At 44.0% G+C, this 21,561-nt stretch overlaps 1 protein-coding gene across 1 annotated transcript; it reads left to right on the top strand.

Moving 5' to 3' along the window:
- The first annotated feature begins 16,564 nt into the window (after window positions 1-16,564).
- Window positions 16,565-21,120, top strand: FABP7 (fatty acid binding protein 7). The gene is made up of 4 exons (XM_048844657.2): window positions 16,565-16,799; window positions 17,581-17,753; window positions 18,380-18,481; window positions 20,769-21,120. The coding sequence occupies exons 1-4, from the start codon at window positions 16,727-16,729 to the stop codon at window positions 20,817-20,819; spliced, it is 399 nt and encodes a 132-aa protein (XP_048700614.1). The 5' UTR covers window positions 16,565-16,726; the 3' UTR covers window positions 20,820-21,120.
- Window positions 21,121-21,561: the final 441 nt, after the last annotated feature.

Consider the following 21,561-nt stretch of genomic DNA (forward strand, 5'->3'; position numbering starts at 1 on the left):
CAACTAGACATGCAGCCATTGATCACTACCCGTTGAGCCTGACAATCTAGCCAACTTTCTATCCACCTTATTGTCCATTCATTCAGCCCATACTTCTTTAACTTGCTGGCAAGAATACTGTGGGAGACTGTGTCAAAAGCGTTGCTAAAGTCAAGGAACAACACCTCCACTGCTTTCCCCTCATCCACAGAGCCAGTTATCTCATCATAGAAGGCAATTAGATTAGTCAGACATGACTTGCCCTTGGTGAATCCATGCTGACTGTTCCTGATCACTTTCCTCTCCTCTAAGTGCTTCAGAATTGATTCCTTGAGGAACTGCTCCATGATTTTTCCAGGGACTGAGGTGAGGCTGATTGGCCTGTAGTTCCCAGGATCCTCCTTCTTCCCTTTTTTAAAGGTGCATCTGCTTGGAGGATGAATTCCCTTTTGAAATCTGGGGCTATGAGCACTGGATGGCTGCAAAGGGCTGTCCTTAGGTCTGTGAAAGCTTCTTCTGCTGCCTCGGTCCACTTAACTATCTGCAGGCCCCGAGCTCTTATTAGGTCTGTCAGAGGCGCTGCCCTTGTGGCGAAGTGAGGGATGAACCGGCAATAATACCCTGCTATCCCTAAGAATGTTCTGACTTGCATTTTGAGGAGCGGGCGAGGCCATTCCTGTATTGCCTTCACTTTGTTCCATTGGGGCTTCACTTGGGCCCTTCCAACTACATATCTGAGGTATCTGGCCTCGGCTAACCGTATTGCACATTTGGATGGGTTAGCGGTGAGGCCTGCCTGTCTAAGAGCATCCAGTACTGCTTCCACTTTCCCCAGGTGCTTCTCCTAGTCAGGGCTATGGATTACCACATCATCTAAATAGGCGGCAGCATACTTGACATGGGGTCGAAGTAATCTGTCCATCAATTGTTGGAAAGTTGTGGGGCCCCATGGAGCCCAAAAGGGAGGACGGTATATTGGAAAAGGCCATTGGGTGTAGAGAAAGTCTTTTTTTCCTTGGCGTCCTCAGCCAGGGGGATCTGCCAGTAGCCTTTTGTCAAGTCCAAGGTGGTCAAGTATCGGGCCTTGCCTAACTGATCCACCAGCTCATCAATATGTGGTATTGGGTAGGCATTGAATTGGGATACCTCGTTTAACTTCCGGAAATCATTACAAAACCTCAGGCTGCCATCAGGCTTGGGGACCAAGACAATAGGGCTGGACCACTGGCTGTGTGATTCCTCAATCACCCCAAGTTCCAGCATCTTTCTTACTTCTGCCCTAATTTCTTCTCTTTTTGCCTCTGGTATGTGATATGGTTTTATCATCACCCTTGCTCCGGGACAGGTGACGATGTGGTGTTGTGGTGTTGGATCAGCGTTGTATGGCCTGGTTGTCTTGGTTCCGCTGGATCATTTTGATGACCTGTGTTCATTGTTCTGGGGCTAATTCGGGGGATATCTTTACCTGACCTTGTGGGCCATCTGCCTGGGATGGAGCCGGCAGCACAGCCAGGCATGTCTCCCGATCAAGCCAGGGTTTCAGTAAGTTGACATGGTATATCTGCTCTGGCCTTCTGCGGTCTGGCTGCTTCACCTTATAATTCACCTCCCCAACGGCTTCCATGATCTCATACGGGCCACGCCAACTGGCCAGAAGCTTATTTTCTGTTGTTGGTACCAGCACCAGCACCCATTCTCCTGGTTGAAATTCCTGATGATTGTAGTAGGTTCGTTGGGCCTCCTGTGCTTTCTCCAAATGCTTTCATACTATGGGGGCCACTTGGGCTATTCGTTCTCTCATCTGGGCTACGTGTGCAATGACGTTCTTCCCTGGGTTGGGTTGTTCCTCCCATTCCTCCTTCGCGATGTCTAATATGCCATGTGGGTGGCATCCACACAGTAGCTCGAAAGGGGGAGAAACCAGTAGATGCTTGGGGAACTTCTCGTATTGCAAACATCAGGTATGGTAGGAGGGTATCCCAGTCTTTTCCATCTTGGGCCACCACCTTTCGGATCATGCTCTTGGGACTGTGGTTAAATCGCTCAACCAGACCATCTTTTTGGGGACGATAGACCAAGGTCCCAAGGCTTGGATGCGGAGCAGGGAACATAAGTCTTTCATTACATGAAAGGGCGTCCCTTGGTCTATCAGGATCTCCTTAGGGATGCCTACCCTAGCAAAAAATTGCACCAGTTCTTTTACAATCGCCTTGGATGTGGGGTTTCTTAAAGGAATGGCTTCGATGTACTGTGTAGCATAGTCCAGGATGACGAGTATGCTTCGGTGGCCCCAGGCCATTCTTTCTAATGGGCCCACTAGATCCATTGCTATCCTTTCAAAAGGAACTTCAAGTATAGGCAAGGGTATCAACAGGGCCCTTAACTGAAGTTGGGCGCTATGCAGCTGGCACTCTGGGCAGGAGGTGCAATAGCGTTAGACTTCTGCCTGTACCCCCGGCCAGTAGAACCTCCTTAGGACTCTATCCAGGGTCTTCTCTGCTCTAAATGTCCCCCAAACAGGTGACTGTGAGCTAACTCAAATACGGTCCTTGTGTGCTTCCATGGCACCAAGAACTGTTCTGCTACTTTCCCCCATATTAGTACTACCTGGTACAACAGATCCTGCTTGAGTATATAGTATGGCCCTGTGCCTTTGGTTTTCCCTTCTACTGGCATGCCATTTATCTCTACTACCTCCTCCCTCACGTTTGCATACAGTGGGTCATCGGTTGGGTTCTGCGGACCGATTTGGCCTGATTCTATTAGATTGGGCTCCCCTCTTTCTCTTGGGGTGCTCTGCTCATGCTTGAGGCCATCTCTGGGTCTCCATGGGGCCTCCTCCCAACCAGGGCAGCTCTCTGGTTTGCCGTCAAAATCCTGGTTCTTAATCTTTTGTTTGCCCTCCTTTCCCATCTGGATTTCCAGGACTTCCCGGGGGGTGAAAATAGCTCTGGGGAAAACCCAGCAAAAATTGTGGTAGGGTCATCCATGGGCACCTCAAACTTTGCTTGGGGTTTACTTCCCTCCCCAACTCGATGTGGGGGAGTAGGCTCTCGAACCCAGGAAAGTCCCTGCCAATTAAGACCTGATAGGGGAGCTTGGGGACCACCCCGGCAGTCATCTTGGTAGTGTTTCCCTGGATCTCTATCTGTATTGGAATTGTGGGGTAGAAATTTACTGTGCCATGGACACACGTCACCCTGGTACTCTTGGCCCAGCTCAGTTGGTCTTGCCCCACTAACTTCCCTGAGACCAATGTGACAGCACGCCAAGAGTCCACCAAAGCTATGGTCTGGATGCCATTCATCTTTACCGGCCTGGTGTACTCATGTGGGGCCGTTGCGACCCCCACCAGGCTGAGTAGGCCACATTGGTCCCCAGAATCCCCCAGATTACATTGCATGGGCTCCTCCCTGTTGGGGCACTGGGATGCTATATGCCCCAACTCCCCACACTCATAACAGCGATATCTCATTCCAGAGGTTGCCTTCTCTCTTGGGCCCTCTGACTTGCTCCCCCAGCCCTCACCCCCAGACCCCTAGTCCCTTTGGGGCCTCAGGTGCCTGTTCTTCCAGCTCCTTGGTGCCTGTTCTTCCAGCTGTGGCTTTCCTGGAGTTCTTGATGATCCAGGGCCTCAGGGTTGGGACTGGTATCCTGAAATGCTGTGTTTCACCTCCCAGGGTTTTGAACAGTTTACGGACTGCCAGTTGTCTCTCTACAAGGGTGACCAGTTCATCATAGATGGAGGGGTCATTCTGGCCTACCCAGGCTCAGTGGCCCGAGAGTAGTCCCCTCATATAGTGGTCCAGCACCAGGAGCTCCATCATTTTCTCCAAGCTGAGAGCTTCCGGGCATAACCACTTCTGGGCTAGGTGGATTAGGTCAAATAGTTGTGATCATGGTGTCTTGTCTTCACAGTACTGCCATTCATGGAACCTCTGGGCTCACAAGGCCATCGTTACCCCTGCCCTGGCCAGGATCTCCACCTTCAGTCGGAGGTAATCTGCCGCCTCCTCTCATATGTGGTCACATCATAGTAGGCCTTCTGGGCTTCCCAGCACAAAAATGGGGCGAGGATGCCTGTCCACTGGTCTCGGGCCAGGACTCGCTCAGGGCTGTCCTCTTGAAAGCCAGGAGGTACACCGCCACATCATCCTCCCAGGTCATTTTCTGCAGACAATAGCTGGCCCGTACGGTCAATGTCCCATCATACCTGCGGTTCAGCTCCGTAAGGCCCGTCACCTGGTTCACTAGTTCTTGCAGCATGGCCCGATCTTGAGTGGCCTGGGTCATCAGCAGGTGATTGGTCTCTTGCTGCAGCCACATGGCTTCCTGTTGGGCAGCTGCCTGGACCTGGGTAGCCTCCTTCTGGGCAACAGTGGCTTGCACCAGTGCTTTGACCACATCCTATATCTTGAGGCAGGATGGTTGTGACCCACCCTGGATTATGTTCACAGTGCAGAAATCCCACTACTGACACCACATGTGACAAAATGGCCAATGTTAGTATGGTGGGTCCTGCACTTTTCTTGGTGGGGGGCTAAGATGCCACCCCTTGCCCCTGCTCTTGGGGCCCTGCTAGTGGCCCAGGAAGGTGGTAAAGGAGGGAAGTGGGGGAGGGGTGGGGTTTGTTCCTTACTCTGATCCCCAACCCCTCTCAAACCCTGCAGGTTCTTACCCTCTTCCCCCTTGGGTGGGGTACCTTCAGTCCCTAGATGCTGGGGAAGGGATTCTCCCTTCTCTGCTGGGGCAGGGTCTCCCTTACTTCGGTTCTCTGACCTTTCAAGTCTCACAGCACTCCTCCAAGCTCCAGTCCTCTCTCCTTCCCCCTGTCTGCCTGAAGTAGGGGGGTTTTATTAGGTTCCTGACAGGGCCTTAATTGACTGCAGGTGCTCCAATTAACCTGTAGCCACCCTCCCTAGTCTACAGGGAACTACGCCTTAATTAGTCTTGGGCTTATATATTTCCCCTCTAACACTTACCACCACTCCCTGGCCCTCCTGTATCACAATGCCTCCTATAAAACAGAAACAAATGGCGTGCTGACACTGCACGTAGAAAGCAGTGGCATTGAATGGGTGAATAGTTTTATCTATCTGAGTAGTCAGTTGATCATAGGAGGTTCTAAATATGAAGAAGCCACATCAGATTGGGTTTGTGTCAATGGCATTTCAGCATCTTGAAAGGCCTCTGTTTGGACAGTGATGTGTGTGTGACAAGTAAGACACAAGTGTTCAATGTGGTGGTGATGACAACCCTGTTATATGGAGCTGAAACATGGCCATTAAAAACAGCTGAAGTGAGGAAACTAAACATTTTTCAGTGTCAAAAGTTATGGTGTATTCTGAACATCCATTGGCTTGATTTTGTCACAAACAAAGAGATATTTAGATGATCGTGGCAAATTTCAGTCTTGCATCACTTGAGAACAAGACGACTGCAATGTCTAACAGGAAGAAGAAGGTATCCTTTTACAGAAGCTTTGTAGAACTGAGGTGGAAGGTAGTCGCACACAAGGCCAACCATGAATGAGATTGGAAGATCCAATTTTGAGAAACCTAAATCCTCCCATACTGATTCTTTCTGAAGAAAGAACAGTTGCAAGGGTCTGTTCAAGATAGTAATCCATTCTAAGTGTTACCACAGCTACATCATAGCCTTGTGAATCTAACGCTGCTGCTGCTGTTGCTGGTCTGTATGTGTGTGTCTCTGTGTACACCGATGGATATCCACATATGGATCCTCAGGGATCTGCTCTTGCAATGCCATAATGAGCAACTACCATAAACCAGTGCAAACAAACAAACAAACAAGCAAACAAAAACACAGTAGAGCCTCTCATGCAAAGCCCTTCTCCATATTAGTATCTTTCTTCCACAGTTCATTACTGTCTGGCTGACAGATGTGGTTACGCTCTTTCTGAAACGAAAGTATCACATTTTAAATCAGGAATGTTCTAACGATGAAGCTGTATTTGATTTGCAGAACCAGTGCCCAATGCATCAGGAAAATACATGTCAGCAAACACTAGGTGGCACTCCAAGCACATTTCAAAGAGAAGGGTGGCTACACCACAATTTACCTAGGTCTGCGATCCAAATGTTTTTCACATCCAGACTACAGATCTTATTCCAATGTCTGAGATGTCTTATCCAGTGACAATTTGTTTGAACGTATGCAGTATTGTAACCATTTTGGTCCCCGGATATTAAAGAGACAAGGTGAGTGAGGTAATATCTTTTATTGGATCAAGTTCTGTTGGTGAGAGAGAGATTAGCTTTCCAGTTTACACAAAGCTCTTCTTCAGACCTGAGCTCTGTGTAGACTTGAAAGCTTGTTTCTCTAACCAACAGAAGTTGGTCCAATAAAAGATATTACCTCACGCACGTTGTCTCTGTAATTTGTTTGAAACTCCTTTTGTATGAGTTTAAAACCAAGAAAGAAAGAACTCATAGTGTAGCAGAGTATAAATGAGAGAGAACAGCTAGATTCTCTTCTTTTATTCTGGCTAGGAATTTAAGGTAAGAGATGGAATACAGCTGTCTGCAGAGGGCACTCTAGCACATCTTACATGTGTCAGTAGTACATATGAAGGAGACATCAATTACTGATTTCACAGTTGAAATAGTATTAATTTTTTTACATAAAGCAGGATTTAAAATCCCTCAATTTCACAGTTCATGGACTGAATTTAATCTCTAAATTTACTACAATTTCTGGTCCAAAGACAATTTAATTTTCTATTATTTTTTCATAAAATAATGATTAAGTTTGCAACAAAAAACAATGACTGATCAGTCAGATTTGAAATGTGTCCTTGGCAGAGAGTTTCACCTTCTTCCTTTTCTCTCTGTAACTAGCCAACAGTAACACAATCTCAAGTCATCAGCCACACATGATCATCATGTCTCTAACACAGGCCACGATAGAGACTTTAAAATTGAACAGAAGAAAGTTACTCATTTTTTTTAATCACAACTACAGCTGGCTAGAGGAATTTCAATGGCACCTAATCACACAGGAATATGTGATTTTATTGAAATCAAAATGCTCTGCAAAATGGTGTCAGTTTTACTGGAATTTTGTTTAGTACAAAAACCATTGGAAAAAGTTTTGGTTGTGTTGAAATGTTCCAATTCTTTGTTTTGAAATTACATTGTTTCCTATTTTTTAAAATTTTGTCTTTTATTATATCATAATACAACATTTTTAAAGGTCTAAGATGAACCTAAATGTTTTGATTTTGTCAAAACAAAATGTTTCTTTCAATGCAAAATGAAAATACTTTGGAATTTTCCTTCATGGAGAATTCCAAATTTTCAGTTTTTGCTCTAATTTGGAATGAAGACAGATTTTAAAATCTCAAAATATTTTGTGAAACAGAACTTCCATCCTCTGTGTACCTTTAATCACAACCCTTTCCTTTTACACAGATATTGCCATACCCACCATTCTCCAGCAGCGCTTCTCACCCAGTCTGACTCCCAACCTTAAACCTCCCATATTCCTCTCTCCACCTCCAGCAAACCAGGGGAGATTCACCAGTGATACCCAATTCACTGACGAGTCAGAGTTGGATTCCCTTCTGATGAACTGTGGAAGGATCAGTGTCACAGGGTGACTGGCCCCTTCAGAGACAATAGGTCCAGCTCACCTGTGACTAATTAGCTGCTTCCCAATGGGCCCTGATAAAGGCCATTGGCCTCTATAAAGAGCCAGGCGGTAGATGGGAAGATGGAGGAATAGGAAGCAGTACCAGGGCACTGGTGAGAGTTCCCTGGGAGATCTACATGAACAGCACCAGAGAACAGTAGCTGGGAGCTGTTGAGGAAAAGAACTGGCACAAAGACAACAGTGAAAAATGTTGGTGGGACAGTACTGGCCAGAGCTGAGGAACCCTGGCAAGCAGAAGGTTGGTGCAGAGGCCACTTGGTTCAGGGGAAGAAGTGGCTCAGCCACAGGCTAGCTGACCCTAAAATGAAGATGGTAAATCTGGAGGAGCTCAGAGGACTCATAGACAAAAGGGTCTGGAAAGTGGAATCCTACAGGGAGCCCTCTTGTAATAGCCCTGAGGAGAGGGTTGTGGTTGGAACAGCAATAAGTAGAATGGCCAGTGGTATGGACAGCCTGGAACAGGGGGACAGGAATTACAGAATGGGCTTGCTCATGCTTAGGTAGACGGTTTGGAGAATGGGCCCTGAAATAATGGCAGAGGAACTGGGGAACAAACCAGCTGTAGACTCTTGGGTAGGTGACTGGGAGATGATGTCCCAGGAGTGAGGATGAAGAACTACTGCCTTTTCACTTGTCTTACTTTAGGTTGGGTGTTTGTTTTACTGGGAGGGATCTTCTAAGGTTTGGAATTGTACTAATAAATTATGTACTAATAAATTATGGGCTTGACTAGGACTTGAAGGACATTCTCTTCCTGGGCAGGGGAAGTGAGCAGTGGTCTTCTCTGTCATGAAGAAGATGGTCAACTTGTTCTTCTCTCGGGGCAGCAAGGAGAAGCTGAGGCAGGACTCACCTCTTCTGCTGCAGCTGGCTGCTCAAGGGCACCCAGACGAGGGCGGGTGGGGGGAGTCCTGTAACCATCATCACAGGGTAAAGTATCTTCATAGCAGACCTTCATGCTCTGATTGTCAGGTAACTGTACCCTTGCTGCTCCCACCAATCCCACACACCCAGCTACTACCCACAAACACTATGCCACCTTTCCATCACCCCCGGTACCTCTCTCCACTCCCTTTTTACCCACCCAACAATCTCCCAGCTGACGTCTTTTCCTTCAGACTTTATGCTCCTCCCATCCAATATCCCATGTCCTTCTGCCCACCCACATTCTGTCTGATTTCTCCATGCCCTCCATCATCCACACTCTTTCTGTTACCCTTACTGCAATGTGCCCACAACCAACCTTCCCCACCTTTACTATGTCCTCTTGGGAAACAGCTCCTACTGCCCCTACCTCTATATCCCCTCCCTAACAATATCCCCCTACTTTAAAGAAAACAAGGCAATTCTCTTACAAAAAATTTTTATTGAGTGATGGTCATTCTTATAGATTCACTATCAACAAAACTACTAGAAATCAAGGAAAGAACCACTTAAAACAATACTCACATTCTGCCTAACCCATAGTTTCCCCTATGTCCCCAATTATTTATCTCTTTTTATTCCACATTTAGTGACCCCATGCCAAAAGTTTGCTTTAGGTACCACCCAGCATCACCTAGGAACTCTGTGGCAGGGGCAGGGAAAGAACAGAGTTCTCCTCTATAGCATGCAGTGACTATAACCACAAGATCACCTCTGCTCCTGCCAGACTGAATGAGGTAGGATTTTTACCCACCGAACTCATTCACTACACAACCCTGATACAGTCCTTAAGCACCCTCCATTCTTGCACTCAATGAGGCAGGGGCCCTGTGGAAAAACTGGTATGTGATCATGTAATTAAAGGCTGTACATAAGGCATATGCACAAGGGCAAAGTATTAAGCTTGTACAGGTAACCTTAATTCTGGCATTTCCTAATTGTTGAGTGCTTGACTTTACAACTTTATCATTCTTTTAATGTCAGGCCATTTGTGTGTAACTTCCAGGGCTTGTTTTTCTTGTACCAAATTCTATTATATGAAACTGTAACTGCCTACACCCACATCCTCAGCAGGTTGTGAACCCTACACAGTCTGCACTGCAGACAGAGCAGCTCTACCACTTGGCTAAAGGACTACCTACAGTAATTGGCAGCATTGGTAGTCTGCTAACCTCTGTGGACCAGCCACTAAAGGATGTTACATAACACCCCGAAACAATATTACATGCATGAGCACCTGCATGTTACAGACCACCTTCTCAAGCATATTGATTTGCCAGATCCTTTTTGAGAGGGAGCTGTGTCAAATAACAAAACCTTTAAAGGTCACTTGTAAAGGATTTTTAAACCACTGAGCATATACCTTTTTGGCATAATGAACAAATGAAAGGCTTTTTCTGCTTTATTCCATTATTAGTTCTTTGTTGCATGCACTTGACCTTTCTTGTTTCACATGACTTGGGGCCCATTGCAGTCAAATGAAAGGCTCCCATTGGCCTCAATGAGCTTTGGATCAGGCCAATAGTCAGGCTTGGGTGCAAGGAAGCCTGAGAAAGGAGTCAGAGTTGAGGAGGTGTTAAAATTAGGCATGGGGGAGGTTTGCAGGAATAGGCACCTGTGCTGCAAAGCTTCAGAGCTCTGCCATAACAGACTGCCTGCTTTGGTAGAGCTCAGAAACTCTGCAGAGCAAGCAAATGTCAGCCGTAGATCTCTTAAGATGCTGTACTGAGGAAGGTGTAATTGTCTCCAAGGTGTGAAGGTGTTACTGGAAGCCTCATTTTACTAATATGAATTAATTAAACAGAAGACTTTGGCCTGACTTTACCATAGCAAGCACATCACTAGGAAACCCATTTAAACATTTATATAAAGATTCCAAGGCCAGAAGGGAGCATTGTGATCATCTAGTCTAACCTCCTGTATGCCACAGGCCAGAGAACTTCCCTGAACTAATTCTTGCTTCAAGTCCAATGGATCTGGTTGAACTAGATTGATTCAAAATTTCAATAGCTAAATTGTTCATTGTTAAAAATGTGCACCTTATTTCTAATCTGAATTTGTGTAGCTTCAATTTCCGCTCATTGGCTCACGTTACTTCTTTTTCTGACAGATTGACAAATCCTCTGTTGTTAAATTTTTGTTCCCCATGTTGGTGCTTATAGACTGTGATCAAGTTATCCCTTAATAGTCTCTTTGATAAGCTAAATAGATTGAACTCCTTGCGTCTCTCACTATAAGGCAGGTTTTCCAATCCTTTAATTATTCTTGTGGCTCTTCTCTGAACCCTATCCAATTTTTCAACATCCTTCTTAAAGTATAGGTGCCAGAAGTTGACACAGTAACTCCAACAGTGGTTGCACCAGTGCCAAATACAGAGGCAAAACACCCTACCTCCCTATTCCTACTTGATATTTGGTTTATATGTCTGAGGATTACTTTAGCCTTTTGGCCACAGTATTGCACTATGAGCTCACGTTCAGCTGATTATTCACTCTGACCCCCAAGTTTTAAGTCACTTCTTCCCACATCAGAGTACCCCATCCGGTAAGGTAGGCCTGCTTGCCTACATCCATTGTTCCTAGACATAAGACTTTACATTTGGCTACACTGCAATGTATATAATTAGCTTGTGCCCAGCTTTCCAAGTGATCCAAGTCACTCTGTATCAGTGACCTGTTCTCTTTCATTATTTATCACTCCCAATCTTTGTCATATGCAAACTTTATCAGTGATGACTTTATGTTTTCTTCCAGGCTATTGATAAAAATGCTAACAGCGTAGGGCCAAGAACCAATCCAGATGTAATCTGATTAGAAACGCACCAATTCAATGATACCCCATTTACAATTACATTTTGAGTCCTATCCATTAACCACTTTTTAATTCATTTTATGTGTGCCATGTTGATTTTTATATTATTCTAGTTTCTTAATCAAAATATTGTGTGGTCCCAAGTCAAATGCCTGATAGGAGCATAGGTATATCACAGCAACGCTATTTATTACCAACCAAACTTGTAATATCACCAAAAAAAATCGAGTTATTTTGACAGAATTTATTTTCGAAAGTCCATGTTGATTGGCATTAATTATATTGCTCTTTTAATTTTCTATTAAGCAAGTCCCATATCAGCTATTCTATTACTTTGCCTGGGATTGACATCATGCTGACAGGAATATAATTACCTGTGTCATCCCATTTACCATTTTAAATATTGGCACAACATGGGTTTTCTTCCAGTCCTCTGGAACTTTACCAGTGTTCCAAGACTTCTTAAAAAAACAACATTAATGGTCCAGCGAGCTCTGTAGCCCACTTTTAAAAAACTCCTGGATGCAAGTTATCTGGACCTGCTGATTTTAAAATGTCTACCTTTAGTAGCTGCTGATTAACATAATATTTTAGTTACTGTTGGCGTGGAAAATATTTAAGAATCATTTGGCTTTATTTCAAAATACAGAACCAATACAGTTATTGAACACTTCAGCCTTTTCTGCATTATTGACAATTCTAACATTTCCATCTCGTAGTGGCCCAATACCATTGTTATGTTCTTTTTGTTCCTGATATACTTAAAAGAATGCCTTCTTATTGTCCTTAACTCTGCTGGCCATGTATTTCTCCTAGTGTCCTTCTGTTTCCCTTATCAATTTTCTATAATTCCTAGCTTCCAATTTATATCCATTGTTATCCATTTTTCCTTTTATCCATTTGTTACATTTTTAAAAAAAAATTATTACTGATTTCAGTTTAAACACAGGAAAAGAAGAGCAAAACAAAACATTAAAATACTTGGAATTCAAAAGGTAAGTGATCATTAATTCTGGGAAAGTTCCTCTTTCTTTCATGGAAAAGGAAGACGACGAAGGTGACACATGGTGAAAGGGTCTGACGGGAAACTTAAATACTACATTCCCCAAGCTTCTTAGGATTCAGCCAACCTAATGGTGGTGGTGGTGGTGGTGATGGTGCCTTCTGGTTCTCTCGCCTCATTTGGTCTAGTCAGAACATCTTGCAGGATCAGGCAAAAAGAAGGCCCAGTGCTGTGATGGTAAAATATCTGGATCTCAGGAAGGCGGTGTAGAGAGCCAGGAAGGTGATGCTGGCTAATTGTTGGATGAGATGAGGACCTCCAGGACTCTAAGATCCTGAAAATGTTAAACTTTCCCTTATGCTTCCCTCTTTAAAATATCCAAAAGAGGCATGGTCAACCCTTACTGTCCCATTAGTTTGACCGAACAAAACAAATGTCTGGAAGTTCATATATGGCCATTTCTTTCCTTTTCAAGGAATTCCTAGGGCCATTTAACTTGTAACCTCACAGGAATGCTTAGAGGTCATACCATCATCATGAACCAATTTGGTTCAGCAAGAGTTAGCAAGACCCAGAATTATAGTGCAGAAGATAAGGACCAGCCTGTCCTACTCCTAGCCAATCTCTCCTGGCATCACTCTAGGGGAATGTCTGTGGTGGGTAAGAGATAGCTCCTCTCCTCTCCTGCAAAGTTCCTGAGCTATGACTCTGCTGTCAGGGTTCTGCAAAGCAAGTACCTCCCCACCCCCTAAATCCCATTCCATCTGCATTTTCTTCACCATCTTTGGCCTCTGTCTGGTCCTCTACCTACCACTCCCCTTGGCTGGAAGAAAAATGGATTTATGCAGCAGTTTTATAAACAGGAGCATTATATGATCACTTGTGCAGCTGCATAATTGCACAGCACATGCGGCCTTGTCCATAAGTCATTTTTGTCTGTGTTTAAATTTGGATTTCAAAAGAGCAGCACATCAGTAAGCTAAACCTAGTTATTTTCTATGACTCACCAGCGGCAATGAAATAATTTATCTTTATTAATGGAATCAGCCAATCGCTTAGGCAACTGGAAGGTACTTGAGATAATTTCAGTCGAGGACACTTTTACTGCCAGGATTTTCATAAGATTCTCTGTCTGCAACAAAGGTGAAAAGCAGAACATAAGATCAAATAAGATTCAGCACTGAGGTAACACAATTCTGTCCTCCTACTGTGTGGGTATATGCTCCAAAATTACTGTTAAAATCAGTTCATGGGCATTCTTTACTCACAATAAAACTATACTGAGATTCACAACAGAGATTCAAACCAGATTTGAAAGTATTGAAAATGGGCTGAGCCACTGAAAAAGGAGACAATAAAAGCTATGAACTATATCATGTATTCAGTCATGCAGAATGTTTTCACGCACCTTAATTCAAAAGAAAACCCATTATGTGTTTCAACATACAAATCGGAGGATTAAGCAATTCAGTTATGGCTGGGCCATTTTCAAAAGGACTAAAATTAAAATTTTCAGATGTGCCTAAGTTACATAGGTTCCTAAATCCTATTCACTCTCCATGGGAATTAGGTACCTAAGGACCTTTGAGAATCTGAGCCTAAGTCTGTTTTGAAAATGTTCCATGCAGGCAGACTCCTGTGCGAATATAGCACAAGTTGCAGGATGCTTTGTGGATACATACATATCACAGCCCAAAGCACAGCTCTGTGAATCCACAGCTCCTGTCTTAATCCATCCCTTGTGTCTGCATCTCTGGTGACTGAGGTACCAATGAGGCACTGATCTTAACTGGGCTCTTTATGTGCTACATTCATACGACATTAATAATAATCTAAAAATATATTTTCCTCTTTTCAAGTAAGAGTTTAAAAAAAAATCCAGTCCTAAAATGTGTGCTAGAAATGCTGCAGAGTGAGAGTCGGCAGCATGCCCAAGACAAAAGGGAATAGAAAATATGTGTCATTCTCCTGAATGCATCAAATTTTAAGCTGAATTAAAAGCATATTTCTTTGTCCCAGGATGTCTTATTTATTCTCCTCTTAGACAGGCTTTGCTATGCTCTAAACAACATGTCAACAGCAGAATTTAAACAGGAAAAATGGAGTAAGTTTTTTGTATAATGGATGTGTGTAGATAATGCAGCCATCACTATCTTATCAAGGTGTTTTACAACACGTAAAGATACTCAAATAATTAAAAAAAAAATACCATCCACAAAGGATGGTCTGACCCCAACTAGTGAAATTATTCTGTTTTATTGGGGTTATTGTCCTGCTGAGAAGGCAAGAAAGGTAACCAGGTAGGTCATTGCCTTCAAGTCAGCTCCAGTTAGAATTCTCCTGCAATCTTTGGTTTAGACTCTAGAGACAGACACTGCAGAAGAGTGAGTAAGCCTGATCTTGGACAGTGACTGTTCCAATCTAAATATATTCAGCAACCTGAATATTAAGCAACTGGCCAAATAGATCAAGTTCCCAACAAGGTAATTAACCAGGAACCCAAAGCAGTGGACCTCTTTGTCAACCCTCCTATGTGAACGTGGCAGTCATATTGAGCTGCCCAATACTGCACCCCTGCCCCACTGTCTCAACACCTGAAATGTTGTTGCAAGAGCTTACATGTGAATGGGGGATTGGAGTCTGTCTCCCCAGACTGAGGGGCTGATTCTCAGTTACTCTGGTCCTGCATGTGGGCAGGAATGGATTGGGTGGGAAGGCAAAGGTGGTTTAAAGCAACCTTTGCACTCTGTATATTGGGACTCTGCAGTGAAGACATACCCTAAGGGTGACAGGCCTGATCAACGACTAAAGCTCATGCTCAAATAAATTGGTTAGTCTCTAAGGTGCCACAAGTACTCCTTTTCTTTTTGCGACTGACAGAGACTTACCAAATTAGGCATCCTAGCCCCAAGGACTATGCAGTATTTCAAGAGCTTGAAAGAAACACAAATGCCAATCATTGACAAAGAACCCATTTACAGAGAATTCAAACTTATCTCCCCATTTGTTCCCAATCTGTTTATACATCAATAAAGGTACAAGCTCTTAACCCTGGATAGGCAAAGGGTCCCCAAGCTTTGCTTCCTTGAGTTACAGAATAGCTTGTTCTTTCAGTCCCTGAGTTTTCCTAACAAGTTTTAAGATGTTAGCCAAGGGGGCTCTGGAATCCCTCCAAGTTTTATGCCTGTCTGAACGGCTGACATCATTTTGGCCGACAGAACCAGGCTACTTTGTGAGAAACGTGCACGAGATTAGGTCACCACCTCATACCTTGAACAAACAAAGTGCTAAACTGAAATAATTTTAAGATCAGTTTTTAAAAATAGTTTCCAAACGCTGTCAATTTAGCAGAGAAGATGTTTTCCGGAGGTGACAAGGAAGGGGAGTGATTGCTTTGTAATTGGGATAGCATTGGCACAATTTCCATTTCATGTGGGGGATGCACTAGCTAATGCCAAAGTGGGTGGTAAAAATGGACTTGAAAATTTAAGCTCTGATCTTAATACAAAAATTGTCAAACAAAGATAAAGTGAAATGCAGCCAGCACCCCTTTTTTTGTCCTGCTGTGGGTATTCAGTCAAACATCTTATTTTGATTTCCGTATCTGGTTTTCCTTTTCAGATGGTTTCCACTCTTAACTGGGATGTTGGCTGGAGTGTCCTGGGTAAGCAGATCTGGCACACATAATGCTACCCAGTACATGAGTGTGGTCCCTCCCTTTTGAAGAGCCTCTTTGCTGAATCCCTGCCTGTTACACTTCCCTTTTATACCTTGCTATTTGAATGTGTACGAGAAAATACCGAGTTTTCTTTGCAAGAGGATAAGACTTCAGTTTCCTTAGTGTCTTTTTAAATTGCCACCAGCTTAGAGTGCAACGGAAGCTAAGCTGAAGCTCTTATTGTGCATCTTTTCTTTGAGGCTGCAATTGCTCTTGCCAAGTTTTCAGGCAGGCCTTGAATGATGCTCTCTCTCTCTCTCTCCTTTACCCTGAAGCCCTCTCTCTAGGCAGGAGAGAGCTTCAGGGTAAAGGGAGGGCGGCACAAGACTTGCTCTGCTGACCCAGTGGCCTGATCCAATCACAGAGCAGACTGAAACCCTTCAGCCCCTCCTCGCCTTACCTTCAAAGGGAGAGGGAGAGGGCTGTGGGGGGCAGGGTTGGGTTGCAATTTTGGTCCTTTCTTCTTTGCCCGCCTCTTCTCCGAGTCCCAATAAGAAGGGGGCTGAGCTGCAGTTGAGGTGCAGGAGGATCTCTTAGGGGTAAAATCCCAACAGGACTGGACACAGCCTCCCACCTGCCAGCTTCATTCCAACTGTCTAACCCTTCCTGCGGCCACAATGGTTGAGGCATTCTGTGCTACCTGGAAGCTGACTGAGAGCCAGAACTTTGATGAATACATGAAGGCGCTGGGTAGGTAAAAGGAGCTCCTGCTAATCAGCCGTTGGGCTGCTGAAATTGTTCCTGAAGTTCTGATCATGTTTTCCAGCACAGCTAGGTTGGAGAGTGATCGTGGGATTTGGGATTTTGCATTGGATTAAAGCATTTGAGTGATTTCTGAGCAGAACCAAAAAACGAATCATTGTCTAGCTGAGCTGAATAACCTGTGTTGCTGCAGAGACTGTGAAAGGGCTGTGGCTTTGCCTCCTCCGTTATTCCCAGCGTTTCATTCTTTATCAAAGCTAATACGATATAGATGTACTTTGCATGGTGGGTTTGTAAGTGTGTGTAGGGGGGAGGGGGAGACAGAGTAGTAAGGCTGTGGTTTTTAAAACTTTATTTTAGGAAAAGACAATGAGATCAACTGCATCAACAAAAGTTGATTGCAAAAAAGCAAACAGGTTCTCTCATTACTCTGGAATAATAAAGATTGCCACCTAAATAAGCAAAAAGTAACTGTCACTAATTCAGTGACAAGAAGCTGATGTACTACACTGTTGATCTAAGGGGTTCTCGTTGCAATATACTGTGTTTCTTAAGTGGGTACCTGACGACTCAGAAGTATATACAGAGAGTTAGAGTGTAGGAAAGTGGGTCGATGAGGTATGGATGACTGGGCAGAGAAGTGTAAAGTGTAGTGTGATAGTGAAAGGAACAGAACAGGACGGAAGGTTTCACCTCATTGTTTGTTTGGCAAATAGGGTGTAAAAGAAATCAGGGTCTGATGGATTTTTGTTTCCATTTGGTGGGTTAGGAGTGAGCTTTGCTACTCGGCAGGTGGGGAACGTCACTAAGCCCACAGTGATAATCAGCAATGAAGGGGACAAAGTAATGATCAGGACCCAGAGCACTTTCAAGAACACTGAAATCAGCTTCAAACTTGGAGAAGAGTTTGAGGAAACTACCCCAGATGACAGAAACTGCAAAGTAAGTGAACACCCTCTCAGGCTGCAGCATTTGAAAAGTCTTATCTTTTGGTGGAGGAGGGACTAGAGGAATGATTCAACTTCTTTGCTACAGTTTAGTAGCACAGAAAGGGAGTGTAAGGAAAGGCAAGACTGCATCTTATTCCTCTAGAGACACAAAGTCATGTCTGGTTGTTATGACATATGTTTTGGCCTTCCAGTATGAAGGAATTCTGCTAGATGCCCCATCCATATTTTTGTACCAGTCGCTTTAATCCAAAAATCAATTTAGGAGACATCCTTCTCAACTGAAATGAGGAAGGACATGCTGCCTGAACTTTGGGGGCTTTAAAAAGTTGCTACACCAGAGCAAATGTGAAATGATCATTTAAATGTCATTGGGACACACAAAGCAGGATTTATTTAATCCTTTTTGGACAAACAAGAATCAAATGGTCTTTTCATTTTAAACAAGGAGGGTTCATGGGTTTGGATTTAAAATGACTAGAACTAGTTTATTATGCCAGGTTTGACTAAGTTTGTTGAAGAGAATCCAGTAGAGGCTATTGAATACATTCCCTAGAAATCTGAATAGTATCTGCTACTGTTTTAAGTTGATCCTTCTCTTTATATATTTTGATATCCCAGTCAGTTGTGACCCTGGATGGAGACAAACTAGTTCATGTACAGAAATGGGATGGCACAGAGACAAACTTTGTTAGAGAAATTAAGGATGGCAAAATGGTAATGGTAAGTAAAATGATCACTGAGCTCAGATTAACTATTTGTTTAGATCTATCGAGAACATGCTATTTTTATAGAAAATCTAGAGCTAGTTATGCATAAAGCTGGTTGAGAATTTTTAAAAGTTCACCTATAGATGTATTGCTGCTTTGAATCTGTTTATGGACAATGGAAAACTTTCAGCATTTTTCAACCAGCTCTAGCTAACGGTCTTCAGAGAGTGTCAATGACATTATAAGACTTTTGGGGGAGGGGAGTTAAATACAGCATTGTACTAATCCCAAATGAAACAAAATATACTTCTAGAACTTCAAAAATATGTACTATTTGATTAAATGTGCATTAATCCATTTTACACAGCTAGTACTTTAGATCACTAAAATAAAATTATTATACTTCCATATACAACTAGTTACTTAGAATAAGTATTTCTCTAGGGTAATATATCTTGAGGATTTTTGCATTTAATAATGAATGGATATTCCTCCTTAGATTATTTTCCAAAGTGATGACCAGAAGAGGTTCATGTAAAGAGTAATCTTTTATGCTTTTAACCCACCTACCTCCAGTGATGCTTTGAGAACAGGATTATAATGTTGTGGCAGTCAGGGCCGTCCTTACCCATATGCAAACTATGCAGCAGTGTAGGGCACCAGGAAATCTGGGGCACCAAATTGCCCCAAATTTTGTGGTGATCTACGGAGCTGCATGCTACTCCAGCGGCCAGCCAGATCCCCCAGCCAGCTGAGCCAGCCAGGAAAGCTGCCCCCGGTCCCACTCCACCCCTTCCTCATAGCCCCCGCCCCTGCTCTGCCCCCACCCCCACTCCAGCCCCGCCCCACCCCCACTCCATCCCTGACCCTGAGCTACGTCCCGGGGGACTGCAGCAGAGGTCGGGCATGCCCTGCACTCACCGGGCGGCTGGAAGTGGAGCCGGTGAGTGCTGGGAGGCGGCTCCCCTCTGCCCCCCAAGTCGCAAGGCTGGGAGCCAGGGGAGCAGAGCGGAGCAGGCTGGGGCCCGGTCACTCCACTTCCCACCACCCTGTGAGTGCGGGGTTGAGCCCGCCCTGCAATCACTGGGCAGCAGGAAGTGGAGCGGCCTGGCCCCAACCCTCTCCACTCCGCCAGCTCGTGCTGGAAGGCGGTTTTCCCCCCTTTCCCCCAAGCCTGCTCCTGCCCACCACAGACCTTGGGCGCAGTGCCCCCCCCATTCCTCCCACGGAGGACTGGGGATGTCCCCCCACACGGAGGCCTGGGGCCAACCCCACCCCCCCAAGGTGGGGCTGCGTAGGGCACCAAAATGTCTAGGGATGGCCCTGGCAGTGATACTAAAGCTATGGCTGAAAAGTGCACGTTCTAAACCCTTACAACACTGGGTGTGTGTGTGTGTGTGTGTGGAAATGTAGCCTCTGGGCTGAAATTTATCACTTTTGTTCTTGGCATGAAAAAGAAGTATGTTCAGCTACTTTACTTTCTGTTACCTGGCCATTGGAGAATCAGTCTTTAACTATTGTTTTTGTTCAGATGCGCGCTCTCTCTCTCTCTTCGTGCGTGGAGAATTCCAAATAGCTTAAACTTAAAAATGCAGACACAATCTGTAGTTGAGAAATGTGTGTTCTTTTGTTTGTTATAAAGCAAGTAACAATGGTATTTGCCCGTGTGCAGCAAACTATTTTACAAGGAATTTGATCAGGAAAATTTCACTCTACCCTCTTGGCGCCTCTAAGAGGCAATATATTGGGAGGTCCATACATTAGAATTACCAGCCATATTCAGTGGTTACATATACATCAGTGGACATGGTACATTTATTTGAACACTTGATTCCCTTTACATATACCCCCTACATATAATAAGTATTGCATATGAACTTCTGAAATATACACATAGTGTACTGCACATTCTGAAATGGGATCAGTGGGGTTTTTGTCTGTTGGCTTTTGTTTTAAGGAAATTGTTTTAATATAGGTTCAATGTTATGGCTGAGAGTTTAAATGCACAAAAGTTAGGAAATTCTGTTTTGGTTCCCAGACATCCTTTATTTTGGTCCCCTTTCTGATCTATTGTATCATGAGTTAACCTGTATTGAAAACAGCAATAAGAAAGGTATGATTGCTGTGGGAACCACAACTCTGAATTTTTTCACTCAATATTAAGGGTGCATGAGTATGTTTTGTTTACTTTTATATGATTGACATCCACTAGAACAACCTCTATAGATTGAGCAATATGTAGAAAATGGTTGAGACATGGTATGGCATTTTAACTTCTCTATTTCTTCTCCAACTTGCAGACTCTCACCTTTGGTGATGTGGTTGCTGTTCGCCACTATGAGAAAGCATAGAAGCTACCTGACCCCTGTCCAAGTGTTACTTCTGCTGGATGCATTTAACTGCCATCCACAACTGAACGTAGCTAAGTGACATGAACATTACTGGCATGAAAGGTTAATGAAGAGCTTGTGGGTTGTTTGTTTTTACTTTATACCATCAAATTGGCAAACTCTTGTTCTGTAAAGTGCGACAGGTAGAACTTTGCATTAAATCTCTGAAACACTTGTCTTTGTTTTTTTTACAATAAATGGAACATATTTGACATGATATGGAATGCAATTCAAACTCAAAATTAAAATGTGTTTAAACCCATGCTAGTTTTGCATTTAATGGACTAGTGTTTCAGTGCTTTGGATGGAGGTGATATGAAAAACATTTCCTAAATGGGGTTAATACTGCAAGGAGGGGTGGTGGCAGGATGCCACAGTTGGCTGGGCTATATGGGGTGACTTTGGTCACATAGGAAACCAGGTGTGACTTCACTCCAATTTAGTAGCTTCTCTTTGCTTGAGAAACTCAGAAGCAGCATCTTTGTAGTGCTGCAGTGGAAACAGAGAGATGAGAGGAAACATGGGTTCTACCTCCCTGGCTCAAACCACTGACAGTCCCTTTCCTCTCTGATAATAATAATCTTCACTTACAGCCTGATCCAAAATTCACTGACGTCAATGAGAACACTTCCACTGACTTCAGTGGGCTTTGCATCAATCCTTTACTATTTTGAGTGTGTGTTTTAATGTGGCTAATGGAGGA

This window comes from Caretta caretta, chromosome 3 (assembly GCF_965140235.1).
Source record: "Caretta caretta isolate rCarCar2 chromosome 3, rCarCar1.hap1, whole genome shotgun sequence".
NCBI lineage: Eukaryota > Metazoa > Chordata > Testudines > Cheloniidae > Caretta > Caretta caretta.